The 18509-nt window shown below is 44.4% G+C and overlaps 1 protein-coding gene across 1 annotated transcript in view; it reads left to right on the top strand.

The window, feature by feature from the left end:
* The first annotated feature begins 271 nt into the window (after positions 1 to 271).
* SND1 (staphylococcal nuclease and tudor domain containing 1) overlaps positions 272 to 18509 on the top strand; it is a 418878-nt gene continuing 400640 nt past the window's right edge. Inside the window, exon 1 of the mRNA XM_004265475.3 lies at positions 272 to 597. Within this exon, the coding sequence (XP_004265523.1) occupies positions 520 to 597 (78 nt within the window). The 5' untranslated portion in view covers positions 272 to 519. The remainder of the gene's footprint in view (positions 598 to 18509) is intronic.

Below are 18509 nucleotides of genomic sequence, written 5' to 3'. Positions count from 1 at the left end.
CGGAGGGCGAGGCTGACCCCGCCCTTGGGGCTCCCATGGCCCACCGCGCCCCGCGGCCAGATGCTGACGTGTCCTTTCCTTTCCACTACACCTCCCGACACTACCTACTACCGCTGCCCCGGAAGTCCCGCCCCAGACTTAGCCCATCACCGCAAATCAGCTCTTTCAGCGCTTCCTGAAGTTCTCCACAGGTTTGGGGAGCAAGGGGCGGGGTTCCGCGAGCAGGGTGTCTATTGGCTTGGGGTCCGGCGGGCTCTGGGCTCTAATTGGCCGGAGAGCAGTGGCGCTCTGGCACGCTTGCGCGGCGAGTAGAACGTGTAGCGGCGGCGGAGATCGCGTCTCTTTCGCTGGCAGTCCTGCTGCTGCTCCTGTGAGCGCCCGGCGTGTCCGTCCCGTCCATCGCCCACAGCCGGTCGCCCGCCTGCTCCTCTCCGCGGCGGCCTCTCACCAACACCGACACCCACACTGACACCTCCAAGCCGGCCTACCGTCTTACTCGCTGGTTTTCCATTGCTACACATGGCCTCCTCCGCGCAGAGCGGCGGCTCCTCCGGGGGACCCGCGGTCCCCACCGTGCAGCGGGGCATCGTCAAGATGGTGAGAGCGGGGACCGGGACACCGATCCCACAGGCCACCACCGTGCGGGAGTCTGGCGCTGGCTCCTTTCCCTCCCGCCAGCCTGCATGGTCTCCCAGATCCTCTTTTCTCTGCCCCTTTCCTCACTTTTCACCCGTTCTCGGAATCCCCTCCCTAGACGCAAGCCGATACGGACTCCCCTGGGTGCCTTGCCTCCTGGACACCGTGGCATTAGGGGGTCACAGTGATTTCCGTGATCGCGGCACTCAGTCTCCTGGCTGTTTACCAGGACAGATAGATTAGTGATTGGTTAAGGGGGATAATTTGTTGGTATCTGTTCTCTGATCCCCCTGTCCTCTGTCCATTTTGGCATATGCTGAGTAGTTTGCAGTTTTTCAAGATCCTGACGTCCGCTCTTCCATGGAACTCTTGGAGTACTTGGTCTTCTTGAAGCTTTTATATTTTCACCGACGCTCAGTTACTTACGCCAAGTTTTCTCGCGCTCTGGCCCTCATTTCCCGTCCTTTCCCCTCCACCTCTTGTGTCAAGTCTGTAGTCCTGAGAGCTCCTCATATTTGTGCTCCCCCTCTTTTTGACTCTTAAGATGTTAGGCCAGTAGGAATCTTAGCGATCATTATTGTTCCCTCACTACAGATGAGACTAGTTTGAAGAGGGCAAGTGACTTGCCTAAGGTCACCTGGTGGTTTGGATTGGTTCCAGGACCAGAGCCCAAGTGTTCTGATTCCCAGTCCACTGCGGTAACACCGTAGATTCTGCCTGATTATATATCCGCTTCCTACATCTTTGAATGGTGAATTTAAACCCTGCAAGTGTCATTAAAAAATATTTACCCCCGGCTCCATGATAATTTTGTAGTATAAATTCTCTTTATCAATTGTCCCCTCTGTTGGCCTCCCCCCAACACTCCCTAATATTGGAACCTGACACTTCTTGGTTGTTACTAGAATTTCTGGTTGTGATGACCGCAGACTTCCAGATTGCATTTCAGACTGCAATTCTGACTTTTCCGTCAGGAAATATTCTTTATGAGATTTTGTCCCAAAGCTCTGCAGTGGTTTACTGTCTTTCACAGGATTAAAGTATTCTTCAGCTTGTGTGTATGAATTAGATTTCAAGACTTTTTTTCCCCACTGATGCTTATGTATTCATTTCTTAGGCGATATTCTGCCTCCAGCTGAGATTCTTAGGATTTTCAATATTGCTTTCCCGTTTATTTATACATAAACGGAGAGTCAGAATTTATCAGGAACTGAAAGAGAAGGGAATTTCCAAGGTCCACATATTTTCACCTCTTTGAAATACTGACTTGACCTATGAAAGAATTATCCTGAAGTGGCTCCTCTTAAATTAGCTTTTTCATTTGCACTGATCTTTCCATTCACCATAGGAACAGAGCAGTGCTTGGCGGTCTGGTAGTGGAATTGGCAGCACTGAGTGAATCTTTCTGAGTTTTTTCCTTTGCTAAGGCTTGAATTTTTCTTAAAGGCCCCCCTTATTTGGGGGGTGGGAGTGGAAGGAAGCTGAACATATTTTTGCTTCTACAAATTCTGGAGGTTTCCAGGGCATCTGGATTCTATGGGGTGATGATGTCTGCCCACAGATTACTCCCGAGGATACTGAATATCAACAATCACTTGTTTATTAAGGCTCATGTCTTGAGCTGAGTATTCTGTTTGTATTATCTCATTTATAATACCTAACAAGTAGATAGGATCATTGGCTACATTTTACCGGTATGTAATCTGAGGTTTAGAAAGAGTAGTTTACCCCAGGACAGGTACTTTTTAATTGGTAATGAGAGGCAGAGCTGGGACTTGAACCCAGGCCTGTCTGCTAAAGCACAGGTTCTTGAACATCATAGTACAGTGCCTCTGACTCCAGGGCATGTCGTTAGCAGAGGGCAGGGCGGGTGATGCATGGCCGCAAAATTGCAGGAAAGTGAAGCTGACTGTATTTGAGCGAAGGAAAGATTAGACGTTCCTCCTGTCTTGTCCAGGAGCTGCTGTTGTGCTAAGTGACTTTATTTGGTGCTTATGGTCCTTAGGTGCAAAGGAGTGTGGTGTGGAAGACACGTTAGGGTTGGACGGAGGTTTTGAAGATTGAGTGGTAGGGTCACCTATACTGCTGTTTTTCTGTGACCAAGCTGCAAGGGGTGGGTGGGTGAGTTCCAGGCAGGGATTAGGTGAGGGAAGCTGGGTGAACTGCAGAGCGACAGGCAGAATTGTGCCAGGCTTCAAAGCCTGTCTGGAATGAAAAATCGACCCCTGGCCAATTGCTCTGTGTGAAGTTCTTCTGCTAAGCAAAGTTGTATTTTCCTGGAGAGTAATCGTTTCCAGTGGTACCAGGAACTGCTTCGTAAGAACTGCAAGAGAAGATGGGGCTCTATGACAGAGGAAAGTGAGGAGGAAATAGTTTGATGAATAGGAAAATAGTGGCCACTGCTTTGCTTGCCTTTGGGTTGAGGGGCAGAAACTGACAAACCAGAGGCGGGCCTTTCAGGCTGAGATTTGTCTGGACTCAGGCTGAGCTGAAGGTCTGAAGGTCTGGGGTTGAGGTTTGCTGCAGTGAAGAAGAGTACTCACCCTTCCTCTTTTTTGGCCAAAGAACCATGGAAAGGCCGTGGCAAGTGCAAGTTTCTTCTGGTCTCTGCCTTGCCGTCCTCGCAAGTCCTGCATTCCTTCTTTTAAGGTTGAAGAAGAAAGAACTGAGAATGAAGTTGTAAAAAATTTTTGCATTTGCCCAGTTTTTTTAAAATGACGGAAGAGGCTGCGTCTGCTATTGAGAGTGGGAGCCAAGGGACAGAGCTGGTTCTGGAATGTGTTGAAGGAGGAACTCGGCAGTAAGTTGACACAAGCATTGTGGGGCCCTTCTGTTACTGAGAAGGCAGTGAGAATGATGGAAAAACTGAAGGTGGATTTGTATATTTTTTGAGTTGGGATAAGACTGGCAATTGTGTGGGCAGACAGAATAGGACCTGGGAAAGTAAATGTCTCTGTCAAATCAGATGTTTTCTCAAAACCCTAGAGGATTCTATCTCTGGGTTTCTTGAGTAATTACTAGACTTTCTTTAGCTGCATCAGAATATTGTCAGCACATGTTAAATAGAGGTTGGGAGAAGTCTTGGGGTACTGAGTATGAAATTCAGTCACCCCACTTAGCAGCTACTTAGAGATGGCTATTTTCGCTGGTTTTGCTGTCCCCATTTACTTCTGTCTTGGGGATAGAGCCCTTTTCGAAGTCTTCACTCTAACCCTCCTATCTTATGTCTGCATGTCTTTTCAAGCAGGAGCACGTAGCAGGATAAAGCCACCGCAGTTCTTGAATCTTCTGTGCTTATCAGAAGCAGCCATGGAAGCAGCATATCTTATCCTGCTTATGGTGTGGAAGGCCAAATATCAATTCCCATTTCACCCTGCCCCATTTAAAAGGGGAAAAGGATCCCTCTGCCAGTCTTTGGTTTTATGCTAAGAACCAAGATTACCACTCGATGCCTAAGCCTTGGGACACCTAAAGGAGGAGTTGGCCACAATTTCCTCCTTTGACAGGAATTGTGCTGCCAGGTTGTTGTGAAGCGGGATGTAGGCTTCCTGGTGAGTAGCTTAGTGGAAATTTCTCCAGTGTACAGCTTGTAGGAAATGCTGCCTATAATTTAGATCATTATAGCTAAGTGTTTCCTACATTTCTGAGCTAAGAAGTATGTGTCTTTCCAGAGTGTAGTGGGGATAGAGTAGTAGTCTATTAATCTGTTCCTTCCTATGTGCACTTAGCTCTTGCAGACTGTGAAAGAAAAACACCTTTGCTAAGCTGCTTAAAACACTCTTATTCTACTGTTCAAAGGGACAAGGTAGCCGAATAAGAATATTTTAGTAGGGCCATTTGCAAAGAAGTGGGTGGAATAGGATGGAAGACTTTTCCCTGTAGTCTTAAAATTGCCCACTTCCCAGCATGTGAGCATGGTAGCTTTCAATCAAAATTGTAAGTAAAGGAGCACTAAGTTTTTGCTATGTCTTAAAGACTTTCTGTCGTTTTTCCTGTATGAAGAGGAAGCGTCCATCTGGCTCTAGTCATGCTAACAGTGGCTGCTGCCATGTACTAACTAATGATATAGAATGATGAACAATCATATTTCCTTTCCTGAATGAATTTTATTGATCATCTGTGTCAAGCACTGTCTGGGTATTAGAGAAACAGTGGTAAAAAAGTAAATCAGATTCCTGCCCTTACGGATTCATAGAGGAGATAGACAATTGACAAGTAAACAAGAAGATGATAGTATAAGATAGTGATTTCCGGTAGGGGAATGGGACAGAGTGGTTGGGAGGAAGGGAGGGGTGGCTCCTTTAGATAGGAAAGGCTTCCCTAAGCTGAGATCTGATGGACATCAAAGAACCAGCCATAGGGGAAGAGTTCCTGGCAGAGGGAACAGCAAGTGCAAAGGTCCTAGGGGTCTCCATTGGTGATTATTTTCAGAATTTTTATAGTAGCTCTTCAGTTTCTTCAAGTTCATTGTTTCACATAAATGGTATGGGTTTAACCTGAGCTATTAATATATGTGTTTTACGGTGATAAAAGGTGGAAAGGCAGCAGAGGTGATGGTTGTTCTGGTATCCTGGTGAGATCAGTAGCAGACATTAAGTCTACTGAATAAATATAACTGATGAGAGATTGATTAAAAAAATACTTGCTCTTGGTCATATTCATGTTTCTTACAGGGCCAAGACTAAGGTTTTTTTTTTTTTTTTAAGATTTATTTATTTATTTGGGTCTTAGTTGTGGCACGTGGGATCTTTAGTTGTGGCATGTGGGATCTTTAGCTGCGGCATGCGGGATCTAGTTCCCTGACCAGGGATGGAACCCTGCAATGCCCCCTGCATTGGGAGTGCAGAGTCTTAACCGCTGGACCACCAGGGAAGTCCCAAGACTAAGGTTTCCTGACTTCCTATCAGCCAATCCTGTGTATTCCCAAGGTACCCACCTTTCAGTGGACGGGACCCGGATGAGAAGATAAATGCCAAGAGCAGGCTTAGCAAGAGTTACATAGCAGCTAGAACCTGTCAGTGTTTATGCTCCTGACATCATTTTTTTTACTGCCTGGAATGTAGTAGCTCTGGCCTCTGACAACACTTTTAACGTAGCAAGCTTTAGGTAACAGTGATGGTGAAAAGCGAAGTAGCATGCTTCAGAGCTCAAACTAATGGTCAGGAGAGAAGAGCTCATGAGCAGTGTGGCTCATTAACAGGAGTGGGGGCTCCTGAGGTGGGGTAGTGTTCAGTGCTGGTAATAACGAGGCAAATGATTTGGCGCGTCTATGCCCCAGTTTACTTGGGGAGTGAAATTTGGGAAATAAGTGAACATTTTAGTTTTCATCAGTAAGTTCAGAAGAGAAAATTGACCAGGTTTTTGAATCCCAGTAAGAAGGTTCTAAGGCCTGTTGCGAAACTTACTTATCAGCACGGGCTAGCAGTCCAGCTGATACGTATGGTTCTAGCAGGGTGTTCAGTAGATATCCTTTGGAATCTGGTCTTTGGATTTATTTTGTTTCATTTTTTCAAGGGAGAGCATAGCTAAATATTGCAGGAAATTTTTTTCCTTATCAGGGACAAGGAATGAAGCAAAGGGATTCAACTCTTTCTGGGCTTAGGTAGCTTTTCCTCTGATTTCTTGTTTGGAGATGGATACCCACCCAGGTCCTCCCACTGCCCCGCCCCAGTTTCTGTTGCTAATTCCTCTTTTGGGAGACTGACGTATGCTTTTTGTTCGTACAGCGGAAATTGATGCAGAATCACAGGTTGTGAACATTTGATGCAGATGGAGTGTTGTGGGGATTCACTTACTTTCCGTGAGACTCAATATGATAAATTAACGTCACGTTTTTCTCACTTAGCTCTAATGTTTAGGAAAAAACCCCCCAGAGATTTCAGTTGGCCTTTTTTAAAAATTAGGAAGTTAAGCAACTTACAGGGAAAATAAACCTAATGAAAATTTAGATGACACTCTCAGATGTCATTTTTGAGATGTTCAGTCTCTGATATAAACTGGGCTTGGCACATTTTCTCCATTTACATGCTTATGACGGAGACTTTAAGGCACCATCTCCTCTCTCTTTATGCCTTAACACAGTTTGAGGTGCTTTGCGTTCTCTTTATGTGGGAAGTAGCCTGCTCGGGATGGTCTTGTAACACCAACCTCATGTGTAATAGGGGGAATTGAGGAGATTTGGGAAACTGTGCTTCAAGTTAATAAATCCAATGCATTAACATTGTCCCTGGGAAGCAACCTGGAAGAGGAGAGAGATCATGGACCTGGGATTAAGGGGACACAGGTTCTAGGCCAGATGCTGCTGTTCTGCAGCTGTGTGCTGTGGGGTAAGGTAGTCTGCCTCTCAGGCTCTTTTCTTTTCTCTTAAATGAAGTGGTTGGACTCATCGTCTCTAAGCTCCTTACAGCCCCCAAAGGCTGCAAATGTATAAGAAGGAAGCCCTATGTCACGTGTCTTTCAGGCATGCATCAAAGCTGAGAAATCTTATGCCTTCTGGTAGTCTTCACTTTGAATTGCTGCTTATCCTGCAGGAGACATATTTTCTGTTCCCATTGCTTGTTTTTTGTTTTGTTTTGTTTTGAGAAGGTAGATTAGTTGAATTATGGTTTTCTAATGTGGAAGACCGGAGTTAGAATTTGAAGCAGACTAAGTGATCAGACACTGGAGCGGCTGGAGGGTAGATGGAATTGAGCCATGGAGATTCCTGGCTTCAGCGGTGGTGTCGGGATAGGCTAGTGGGAGTGATTGCTTGGGACCCAGAAGAACATGGTACCAGTGGGTTTTATTTATGCAGTCTCACCTCTGCTTCCGAACACCCAGCCATTCTCCTGGGGCAGCAGGTCTAGACCTGCGAAGGGTGGGGATGAAGAGGACACTCAGGGAACCTGTAACTCACGGGGAGAGTTTATTCTGATCCTGCTCTTGTTTGTGGGAGTCTGGCGGGAGCATGCGGCTTGGTTGTGTTCTGAGCTCTGGTTTTCACACTCTGAGGCCAAAGCGTCTTCCTTTAGATCATTCTCATTGTCTTGCAGATCTTTCCCACTTCCATTTCATGTGCTAGTATAGGAATCATCTTAATCTATTCTTGGTAGTTCCTCCCATGGTTTCTTCAGTTTATTTTTTATTGTAAGCTTTCTTACATCCTTTCTCGGAGAAGATTTAGAGAGAGAGAAGGAGGCCAGTGATTTTCTAAACAGGTCGTTGCATCAGGACCACCTAGAAGGCCGTTCTGAGGCACTGGATTAGAATCTCTGCAAGTGTGGTTTGGGAATCCGTATTTTATTCTTTTTTTTCCCCCGCTGCGCCGCGCACCACGCGGATCTTAGTTCCCTGCGGTGGAAGCGTGGAGTCCTAACTACCGGACGAGCGGGGAATTCCCGGGAATACGTATTTTAAAAAAGCCACTCCTAAGTGATTCTGAAAGAGTCCGTTTGGGATTCATCCAGGGGCTGGCATTTGAGACCCACTGATCTTGTTTAACTCCTGTGCTGTATGTAGTTGAAGGGGCAGGACATAAATGACAAAAGAAGTGTATGTTTTTGGGGCCAGTGCCTCTGAATTTTATACGAGAGGGGTTAGTAGCTTCTTTTTTTCTTTTTAGTACTTGTCTTGATGGCTCCCAGGACACTTTGCATTGCTTTTAATCTGTAGCTCAATATTAGGCTGACGTCCTCAGGGGTCCATTTACAGTGACTCCGAGACCCTATTCCTAGGTCATAACTGACAGCTGAGGAGTTGTTTTATATGCCTGATTTAGGCCATATGCTCATTTTAACACTCATTTGCCACTTTTCCTTCTATTTGCATAGATTCCCCAGATCTTCCTATAATTTGGCACCCATAACTTGGCACGTTATTACTATGGAAGTCTTTAGTGTCATCTACAAACATGAAGATTCTCTGCTCCTCACTTTCTGCTCTTAGAATCCTGCAGAACCACACATATGGGCTTTTTGGTTTCTCTATTTATATCCATCCTGTTTCTTGTTTATAAGCCCCGTTCTTAACAAGAACAACACCCGTAAAACCCAAAATGACAGTGGCCTCTGTGGTGGTCTTAGTCTTTACTTTTTTTTTTTTTTTTGCGGTATGCAGGCCTCTCACTGTTGTGGCCTCTCCCGCTGCGGAGCACAGGCTCTGGACGCACAGGCTCAGCGGCCATGGCTCACAGGCCCAGCCGCTCCGTGGCATGTGGGATCTTCCCGGACCGGGGCATGAACCCGTGTCCCCTGCATCGGCAGGTGGACTCTCAACCACTGCACCACCAGGGAAGCCCTAGTCTTTACTTTAAAAAAAAAAAAATTTATTTATTTATTTTTGGCTGCTTTGGGTCTTTGTTGCTGTGCGCGGGCTTTCTCTAGCTACGGTGAGCAGGGGCTGCTCGTCTTTGCAGTGCGCCGGCTTCTCATTACCGTGGCTTCTTTTGTTGCAGAGCACGGGCTCTAGGCACAAAGGCTTCAGTAGTTGTGGTACACGGCCTCAGTAGTTGTGGCTTGCGGGCTCTAGAACACAGGCTCAGTAGTTGTGGCACACAGGTTAGTTTCTCCACAGCATGTGGGATCTTCCCAGACCAGGGCTTGAACCCGTGTCCCCTGCATTGGCAGGCGGATTCTTAACCACTGTGCCACCAGGGAAGCCCAGTCTTTACTTTCTATTCCACTAGCTTGTCTAATTTGTAAATAAAACTTTCTTGTAATTCTCAAGTCTTTGAGGTCCTTATGATTAAGGGTCACATTTGCAGTTCCTTGGTGGCCTTTCCTTCTTTTGACCAGCAGTTTTCTAGTTCATCCCTGAAATACTTCCACATGCTCAGGTGAATGCCATCCAGTGTTAGTAATTTCATAATTATTGGTATTTAAATTTTCAACTTCATGCTTGTTCCTAAGACTTCAAACAGTATAGAAGTATGTAAAGTTAAATGCAAAAATCTCTCTCTGCCCTCCTTATGAGTTTTCTACCATTCATTCTCATTCCCTTAAGTAAATGTTCTTCCCACAGTTTTTTCATGCAGATATGTACACCCTCCCTTTTTAAACAAACAAACAGAAATGAGGTCGTAATGAGTCCTGTAACTTTCTTTTTTAAATTGTCATAACTATCTGTGTCATAATTATACATCTACCTCATTCTTTAATGTTTGAGGAGTATTCCATAGTTTGGATGTGTTTGCTTATCCACTCTTTTCCTGTTGATATATCAACATTCTTTGATACATCTTCGTGTTCTTGTGTCGGCATTTCCCTAAGATAGATTCCTAGAAGTGCACTTAATGTTTTCGGTAGTTGTAGCGGGCGCTTTACTTAGACTTCACCTTTTTATATCCTACCAGGATCATCTTAGATTAGATTTAGGGCAAAATACAGCTTATCCTCTCCTTACACTCATTAATCCTTTCACGGTTGGTAGTCTCTTTCCCCAGTCAGTATCCTTGAAAACCACTATCTTTTCAGTGGAGGGCAGGGCTCTGCTCCTGGGGATCATTAAATCACTACTCTTTAATTGGTTGAAGGCCCCCAGATGTTTTGAGGTCTTGAACTTCAAGGATAGTAGGCTCTTAGAGCTTTAGCCTTACCGGCTCTCTCTGGGTTCTAGAGAGCTCCCTGGCTAAGAAAGGGTGCAACTACGTACCTATGGATGACAGGAGGAGGTCAGAGGCAAGGTCCTGTGAGAGGCCTGACTTTTCTTTCCTACAGTCTGGTACGTAGCTCTTCCTCATTTTTCTTCTTGGATTAGCAGGTGGGGTGGTAGTGGTGGTGAGCCTGACACATCCTGCACGGGGAAAGTCAGCCATTTTTAGAGTTGTTCGGAGAGGCTGAACCAGGGGAGTCTTGTTTTCAGCCTTTGGTGCAGCTCATCTCAACCCTGCTGATGGTTTACCTCCAGTTTCCGGGGCTTCTGGTGTGTGTGTGCCCCTCCCATATTTTTAGCACATTGGAACACTGCCTCTACTTTTATTTAGTTTGAAAATCTTTGGGGCAATCAGCTATTTTAAAAATTGAAATATTATTTTAAAAGGAAATGATTTCACCATTGAAAATGGGAAACCAGTATTACTTCCTGGTTACTACTTACTAGAAAGTACCTTTAGAAAAACCCCGCAATGAAAACTAAACAGCGAGTGTTATTAAATTCTAGCTAGGTACAGCGTTTCGCAGCGGGCTCTCAAGGAAGTGTGTAACAAGTGGTAGAGATGTGCTAAAGGCTTCCTGCCGCCAAACTGAAACTTCGTTTAATAGAAAGGATTGAAAGAGAATTGAAAAGGGGACAGGAGACAGTTCTTATTTATGTATAAATATTAAATGCTGGTACATACATACAGGGATCATATACCACCTAAACCAGTTTTTCTTGGTTTGTTTTTTAAACAAGCCCACACTTTGGGAAACAGACACATAAGTTGTGTCTTGAGGCCGAACCGAACTGATTTTCTGTGATGGCTGTGGCCCACGTCATTAGCTTCACTGGCTACTAGCCACAATACCTTGGGCAAGTGACTTTACCCTTTACCTTCCAGCTTTGCCTGTAAACGAGCATAATAACAGTGCTCACCTCATGGGGTTGTTGCTGATAGAATGAGTGAGAGAAAGTGGTGTTCTGACTATTGGCTGGTGTTAGTAGTCCAGCACTTTCCGCATCTGTCCCAGCTTAGATGGGACTGGAATTGGAACCAGCTGAGGTAAAATGAGAGGAAGAAGGGCGCCTGGCAAGTTTTGTGATGTTAAGGCGGTTCAATTTGAAGGACTGGCTTTAATTTTGAGATTATATTCTTACTATTATTTTTTTTTTTGGCTAAAATGTCCTTTACTTTATAAATGATATGATGGCCTTTGTTTTCTTTCATGTCCTCGGTACAAATAAAAAAATGTATAACATGTCAGTCCTTAATTTTTGGAAGTGGGGGAAACTCTACTGGTCTGGAATCTTTAAAAGTCTGGGAAGCCCTGGCTTAGCAGAAACTGTGCACTGGCAAATGTGTAACCTTCTGAGCTTTGGAGGTATTAATTTAACCGTTAGGAAAGATTAAACAAATTTAGGTAACACGTGGAAAAGGGCAGCTGTATGTGAATACTAGTTGTGGTTCAGCGGCGCAGGTGAGGCTAATCAGGCAAAAATACAACTGGCAAAGTTTTGGTTTCCTTTGACTTCTGCCCCATCCTCCCAGGAACCCTCTAGCCTCCGGTGCTTTAGGACTGGGCTGCATTTCGTCTCCACCCCCAAAGGATCAAAACTTGAAGTTGATATATTTCGAAAAAATTTTCCACTACAACGTAAAACATTTTCTGTTTTCTTTGCCCCGAGGTGGACTAGTTTGTTTGGGCATTTTCTGGTCCTCTTTGGGAGATTGGCAGAGAGGAACAATGTGTAGGACCAGCATAAATTGGTTATTTGTGAGGAACAGCCCCTTACCTGGCCTCCCACCTTTGTAAGGACAGGGCAACTTACATCACAGTTTGCCCAGGGCTGTTGTCTTGGCACAATTATCAGTAACGCCCCATTTTCACTCTCAAAAGTGTTCTGATTTGAGTGATAAAATGTATGTTTTATGGGTTTAGTAAGAAGAGTCAAGTCTGGGAGAAAGAGTGGGTTGGCATAGTTCACCAGAGGCCAAAATAAACAGAAGGTAGATGGTTTTTTAAGTAGCTGCTAGGATGGCCTGGGGCAGGGTGGAGGGTCTCCAGGCTTTCATGGAGCACAGGCAGCCCAGGCTTGAGACCAGGCTGTGCACCTGATTCTGGGTAAAGCTTTGGGCTGATGAGATTTTAGGTGTCCCTCTCATTAAAATGCTGTTAAATAGAGGCAGGTAACCTTGTTTGATGGTGGAAGCGGGACCTCGTGAAGTTAAATACTGAAGGTTTTCTTGGAGAATGGATGGGTTGGAAAAATCAGATGTGATATTTTCAGATCAGTTTCTCTGTTTTAAACATCTCTTCTGGGGAGACGGTGAAAGTGACAGGTCTTGACAGAGGCAGAGGAATAAAATGGATGAGATAAAAGGCAGCAGAAATGGGTAGGTCCAGGTGGGAATACTCAGATGTTCGTGAAAGCAGCTGTGAGCAATCTGCTGTCGATGTGCAAGTTGAAGGAAACTTGCCTAAAGTGAGGAAGGCCTCCTGGAAGTTTGTGGTAGAGAAAGGAATGAGAAGCGAGACATTTAAGTCTGTGTTTCCAGTCTCCGGAATGTGATGTTAGTGAACTTTTAAACTTTATGAATTCTGTTCCAGGAGAGGGAGGATGCATTATTTTATATATAACCTTTAATACCAGGGGCATTTTTATTTTTGGCAACCACCCAAAACAGTGACTTACTCTGTCAAGTGTAATTTAGCTGCTTACCTAACAGTACTGTCCCCAGTCTTCATGGAAGGTGGGGCATTTCTTCCTCCCATTCCTTCCCCCTTTGTGTAAGTAAGGGGGAGGGAGACTCCATCCGAGTACCTGGGAATCCCTCTGAGCTTTATTATTCTGTGTGCAGTAATTGCTTGTGTTATTACTCCTGGCAGGTGAGCGCTTTTGCAGCCCAGAGGCCAGGGGGCTGCCTCTGTTACTTAAAAGCCGAGTTATCTTGTTAAACTCCTCTCTTGTGAGAGCTTTAGACTCTCCTGAGACCTCCCGCAGGCTCTCTGGAGCCCAGGACCGGCTCCCGGTTCAGCCTGCCCTGCCCGGGTGTTAGCCATCTCATGCCAGCGTGTCACAGAGCCAGTCAGTGTGGGGCTGCCGGCCAGACTGCGCGGCTTCCATTGAATTCTTCAGCGTCCCCCGATTGGTGCTCTGAATGAAAGTATCTCTCCTACTCTCGTGTCAGAAGAAAATGTATTTCCCGGATTATCAACAGGATGAAGGTGAAAGCCAGTGTAGAGACAATAATAAACTTGGGACTCAAGATTATCTGAGGAACGGGGAAAATCGGTTTTTGAAAGGGGTTGATGGCACAAGGCTAAACATAGTAAAGATGCCCCAGGAGTCTGAGCTGTCCATAAACTTTCTTGTGAGATTTCTATGCTTTATGTGTTACAAACTTTCATTTATTTTGAAAGAAAAAAAACCAAAAAAAAAAAAAACGGTGAGGGGAATCAAAGAGCTGGGCTTTAGTGATAGTATAGGGTAAGTAGAATATTATTGGCATTTTTTAATAAAAATGGAGGAGCAGTCTCTTCTGGGCAGTACTTGTAAGCAAATTCCAGATCATGGCCAGATAGCCTTAGTTTAACTTCTTGAAGAGGTGTGCAAATCTGTGCATTATGGTTAAGGATGGGGGTGGGCTGGGCACACCAGCATATAGTGGGGAAGGAATGACCACTTGTAATCTTCAGCTGTGTTAGGTAATAATGGCGTTCATCACACTCTCTGAAGGATTTTAATAGTAAGGGGAATCTTGGGATGGTACATTAATTTAGCAATAAAGGACTCTGAAAGGTTTATGGTAGATTTGTGGTTTGTACTTCTTTATTTTGACATCTAAAATTGACTATCAACATTTCAAATAGGAAAAGTTTCCAAAGAAGTTTGGACAATAAAATGGGAACATCAATGCTTTCCATGGGTAGCACAGAAGTTTCTTGACTTTCCCAAGTTCTACAGTCAGTCCTACATATAAGCCAAAATAAGTATATTAGGTATTCTTTTTTTTTTTTTTTTTTTTTTGCGGTACGCGGGCCTCTCACTGTTGTGGCCTCTCCCGCCGCGGAGCACAGGCTCCGGACGCGCAGGCTCAGCGGCCATGGCTCACGGGCCCAGCCGCTCCGCGGCATGTGGGATCTTCCCAAACCGGGGCACGAACCCGTGTCCCCTGCATTGGCAGGCGGACTCTCAACCACTGTGCCACCAGGGAAGCCCTATATTAGGTATTCTTGAGAGACGATTCATTCTGAACAGTATTGAGTATTATGCTCATAATCCAGCATCCGTTTGCTATAAATTAGTTCTAAGAAAAAATGTGCATGGCTTTACAGAAGCAAACCTGAGGAACAGTAAATGCAATAATCTTCATTCCTCTAGAATGTTGCAAGAGTCTGATATACTTTCACTTAGCTGTATCTGTCTGGTGCAGGCCTCCTACCCCCTTTTTAATCATGGGGTTATGATTTGCTGTTTTGCCTAGTGTACCTTTTGCTCAGGGATGCAGTGATGGCAGTGCTCTGAGGAGGAGAAATAAGATGACAGCAGCTGTGGCCATTGAGGCTGGGAAAGCAGTAGCTGGGCTTTCCCCCTTTCTGGATCAGGTTTTGTGGTTACACTTCTGTCCTTCCTCTGAGCACTGGAGTTGGGGAGGAGGCACGAGAGTTAAAGGGTGGGGAGGGCTGGACGTACAGACCCCGTTAACTGAGTAGCCCCTGGAATGCAACCTAGGCCTCTCCACCCTGCCTTGACAACTTGCTTGGCAACTTGCTTCATCTCCATTTGCCCCTGAAGCGGGGAGGAAAAATCTTTGGCCTCAGAACACATTTTTTCTTGAGCTTCCTTAACAGAAGACCTGTCTTTGGGGAGTTGCCTCTGATACCTGCAGTGCCAGTGCATCAATTCAAGAGAAATAAGACCTTAACCTTCCTCTCACATTTTTTAGCAGTTCTGAAACGTGGAGTGGACAGATATGCAAAGTGTATCTGAACCAAAAAAGGCACTGGTGATTTGAAACCCACAAAATAGGCTAAGGCCAGACACCCTAGAAGTGTGTATTTTGAAGCATTTAAGAAAACAATTGGTGACTTTTTGAAGTGCCTTAAAATTTCCCACAGTCCACAAACCACATCTTTGGGCTAGGGTTACAGTTTGTCATTGTTTGGTAAACAGTATTACAGGGTGGGATGTGGAAAATATTCAGAAGGCATGCCCTTGGAATTTTTAATCCCATTCATGACAGGCATATGAACATATCTGTAATACTTGGTGTACAAACAGTGCTTAGAACGGATCTTTACATCAAAGCCTTAGTGTCTAGAATTCGGTGTTTTTAGTGGCTGTATTATACTCTAACTGGGGTCTGGTTGGGAAGGCGGGGTGGGTTCTGAGCCCCTTGGACAGGGCTGTGAGGTGCCTTGATAGTAGCTTCAGCTTGTCTTCTCCACTGAGCACTTCCCTCCTTGTCAGTGTGTTCTTTGCCTCCACTAATATTTCACTGTGAGCTTCTTCCCTGGAGATAAAATGAAAAAAATGTTACTCTCATCGCTATCAGTTTAGGCATTTTTGTTACCGTGGTATTTGGCTTTGGGATGTAAATCTCTCAAGAGATTCTTGTCTATTAAACAAGAATAAATATAAGAATCATCGAAAATATAATCCTAGAAGAGATGACAGTTCTTGTTCAGACAGAGTATCTCTTTGGGGGATATAGGAAATGACTGAGGAAAGTGGGAGGACAATTGAGTATCGAAAAGTTAGTCGGGAGATTTCTCCAGTGTGGTCTGGGACATAGATTTGAATGGTTTCTGTTGACAATAGACTTCATAGTTCGCAGGAAATAATTGAGTGGTTGGAAATGAGTTAGGTAAAACATTCTTAAAGGATGTAACAAGGAAATTTGACATTTCATAATAAGAGGGCTGATGAAGAAAGCGGGTTGAAGAAAATGTTCCCAGAGGAAACACAAACTTCTTAGTGGAGAATAAAATGATACTGAAGTTTGTTGGAGTTGCCTTAGAGAGGACAGAGAGAGAGGGCTGGACAAAGTACTGAACTCTGGGAGGGGAGAATCTTTGAGGGGAGGGTTAGGTGAGGACGCGCTTGCCTGTAGGTCATGCTAGGGAGGGGTTCCCTGTAAGGCCTTAGAGAACCTTTGGGTTACCTGTTGTCATTTGTCGGAAAAACAGCTGTGAATGCAGCGCATACTCTTAAGAGCTTGGCTCTCTCGTTAGCTTCAACAAAAATCCACTAAGCTATGAGCTGCTTAAGGACAAGGACTGTGTTTTAATTGTTTTTGTCCCTTCTTTCCAAAGTCTAGCACTTGATACTTGCGCTTGATACATACTAGGACCATTCATTTATTCAGAAAAAACACTTACTGAATGCTTACTTTGTCTCTCGTCTTGTTCTGGGCTCTGGGGCTACCATGGTGAATAAGATAGATGCAGTCCTTGCCCGGAGAGAGCTTGCACCATGGAGTGGAAAACTGATACTATACAATTCATTATGCTATTTAATGTTGTGATGAATTCTATGGGAGAGAAATACAGAGGCTCAGAGCATATATGGCATATAGCTGACCTAGTCTGGGGATTGGGAAGGCCTCTTTGAGTAAAGTTTAAGCTGAATTTGCCGGAGGACATGTTTGAGCCAGGCAGATTCCCCAGGCACAGTGGGGAATAAAGTGTGTGTGTGGGGAGATTAACCTCGTTGTGCATACCTGTCACCTGAGGATCTTATTAAAAGGCAGATTCTGAATCAGGAGGTCCAAGTAGGGTCTGAGTCTGCAGTTCCGACAAGCTCTCAGGTGACTGCTGGTCTGTAATTGCCTTCAGAGGCTTTCCGTGCATCCTCCTTCTCCCCTTTCTTTGTTTCAGTTGAAAGATGATGGGTCAATACCACCCCCTGCCCTGCGCTGTGCCTCCCTCCATCTGTAGTCATGGTGGCTGCAGTGATTTAACTTTTCAGTGTATTCAAAGTATAGTTGATTAGCTGTAGAGACTCTTATTCTTGCAGAAGAGGAAATCAGGATTTGGTAAGGATAAAAGAAAATAAAATCTAAACTTGGGATCCAGTGTCTTGCAAATTAATAGATTTCTCTTGGCATTTACCAAAACATCTTTCCCTTTGTTTCTAGACTAGAGTGGGGGACCCAGGCATTGTTTTTGATAATCAGATTCTTCTTCATTAATAAAGAAGGCCAGCTCCTGAGGAAAGGGATTACCATCAAGATTACAGGATTTAAACCAAAAATATGGATGGTGCTCTGGCCTCTTAGAGAATGTTCTCAATAGAGGACTCTAAACTTTCATCCATTGTTTCTCAAAACTTTTGAGACATTAAGGGGTTTTTAGCTTTTCTGAATATAAAATCTAATTAGATCACACATGTAGGTTTTTAAAATCCCCACCAGATAACTAGCACTGGAAGGAAGAGGACATCTCCCTAAAATTCAAGATCCTTTTTGGGAGTGATAGCCTTTTCTTTTTTTTTTTGATGCAGACCATTTTTAAAGTCTTTATTGAATTTGTTACAATATTGTTTCTGTTTTATGCTTTGGTTTTTTGGCCGTGTGGCATGTGGGATCTTAGCTCCCTGACCAGGGATCTAACCTGCACCCCCTGCATTGGAAGGCAAAGCCTTAACCACTGGACCGTCAAGGAAGTCCCCAGCGATAGCTTTTTTGAACTGTGTGCTCAGAGGTTGGAATTCTGTGATTTGAATGCGTCTAGCATATTATATTATTTGGAAGAAGAACATGAAGCGATCAGCAGATCATATGGGATGATATGGTCCTTGCAACACAATAATGGTTTTGTCACTGAACTGAACTTGGGTCTGCTTTGCTACACAGCAAAGCCAATTTACTGACACCAGGTTGTGTGTTTATTTGCTGGGTGCCAAGCAAGGTGGCTTGTGTTCAGAAGACCTGAACTCCTTGATGGCTTTCAGGGGATGATTTTCTTTTTTTAAATTTTTATTGGAGTATAGTTGATTTACAATGTTGTGTTAGTTTCAGGTGTAGAGCGAAGTGAATCAGTTATACATACACATACATCTACTCTTTTTTAAATTCTTTTCCCATGTAGGCCATTGCAGAGTACTGAGTAGAGTTCCCTGTGCTATACAGTAAGTCCTTATTAGTTATCTATTTTATATATAGTAGTGTGTATATGTCAATCCTAATCTTCCAATTTATCCCTCCCTCAGGGAATGATTTTTATTTATTTATTTATTTTTTTAATTTAATTTTTTTT

This window comes from Orcinus orca, chromosome 9, assembly GCF_937001465.1.
Source record: "Orcinus orca chromosome 9, mOrcOrc1.1, whole genome shotgun sequence".
In the NCBI taxonomy this organism is placed as follows: domain Eukaryota; kingdom Metazoa; phylum Chordata; class Mammalia; order Artiodactyla; family Delphinidae; genus Orcinus; species Orcinus orca.
Note: the sequence above shows the minus strand (reverse complement) of the source record. Positions and strands in the feature narration are given on the sequence as shown.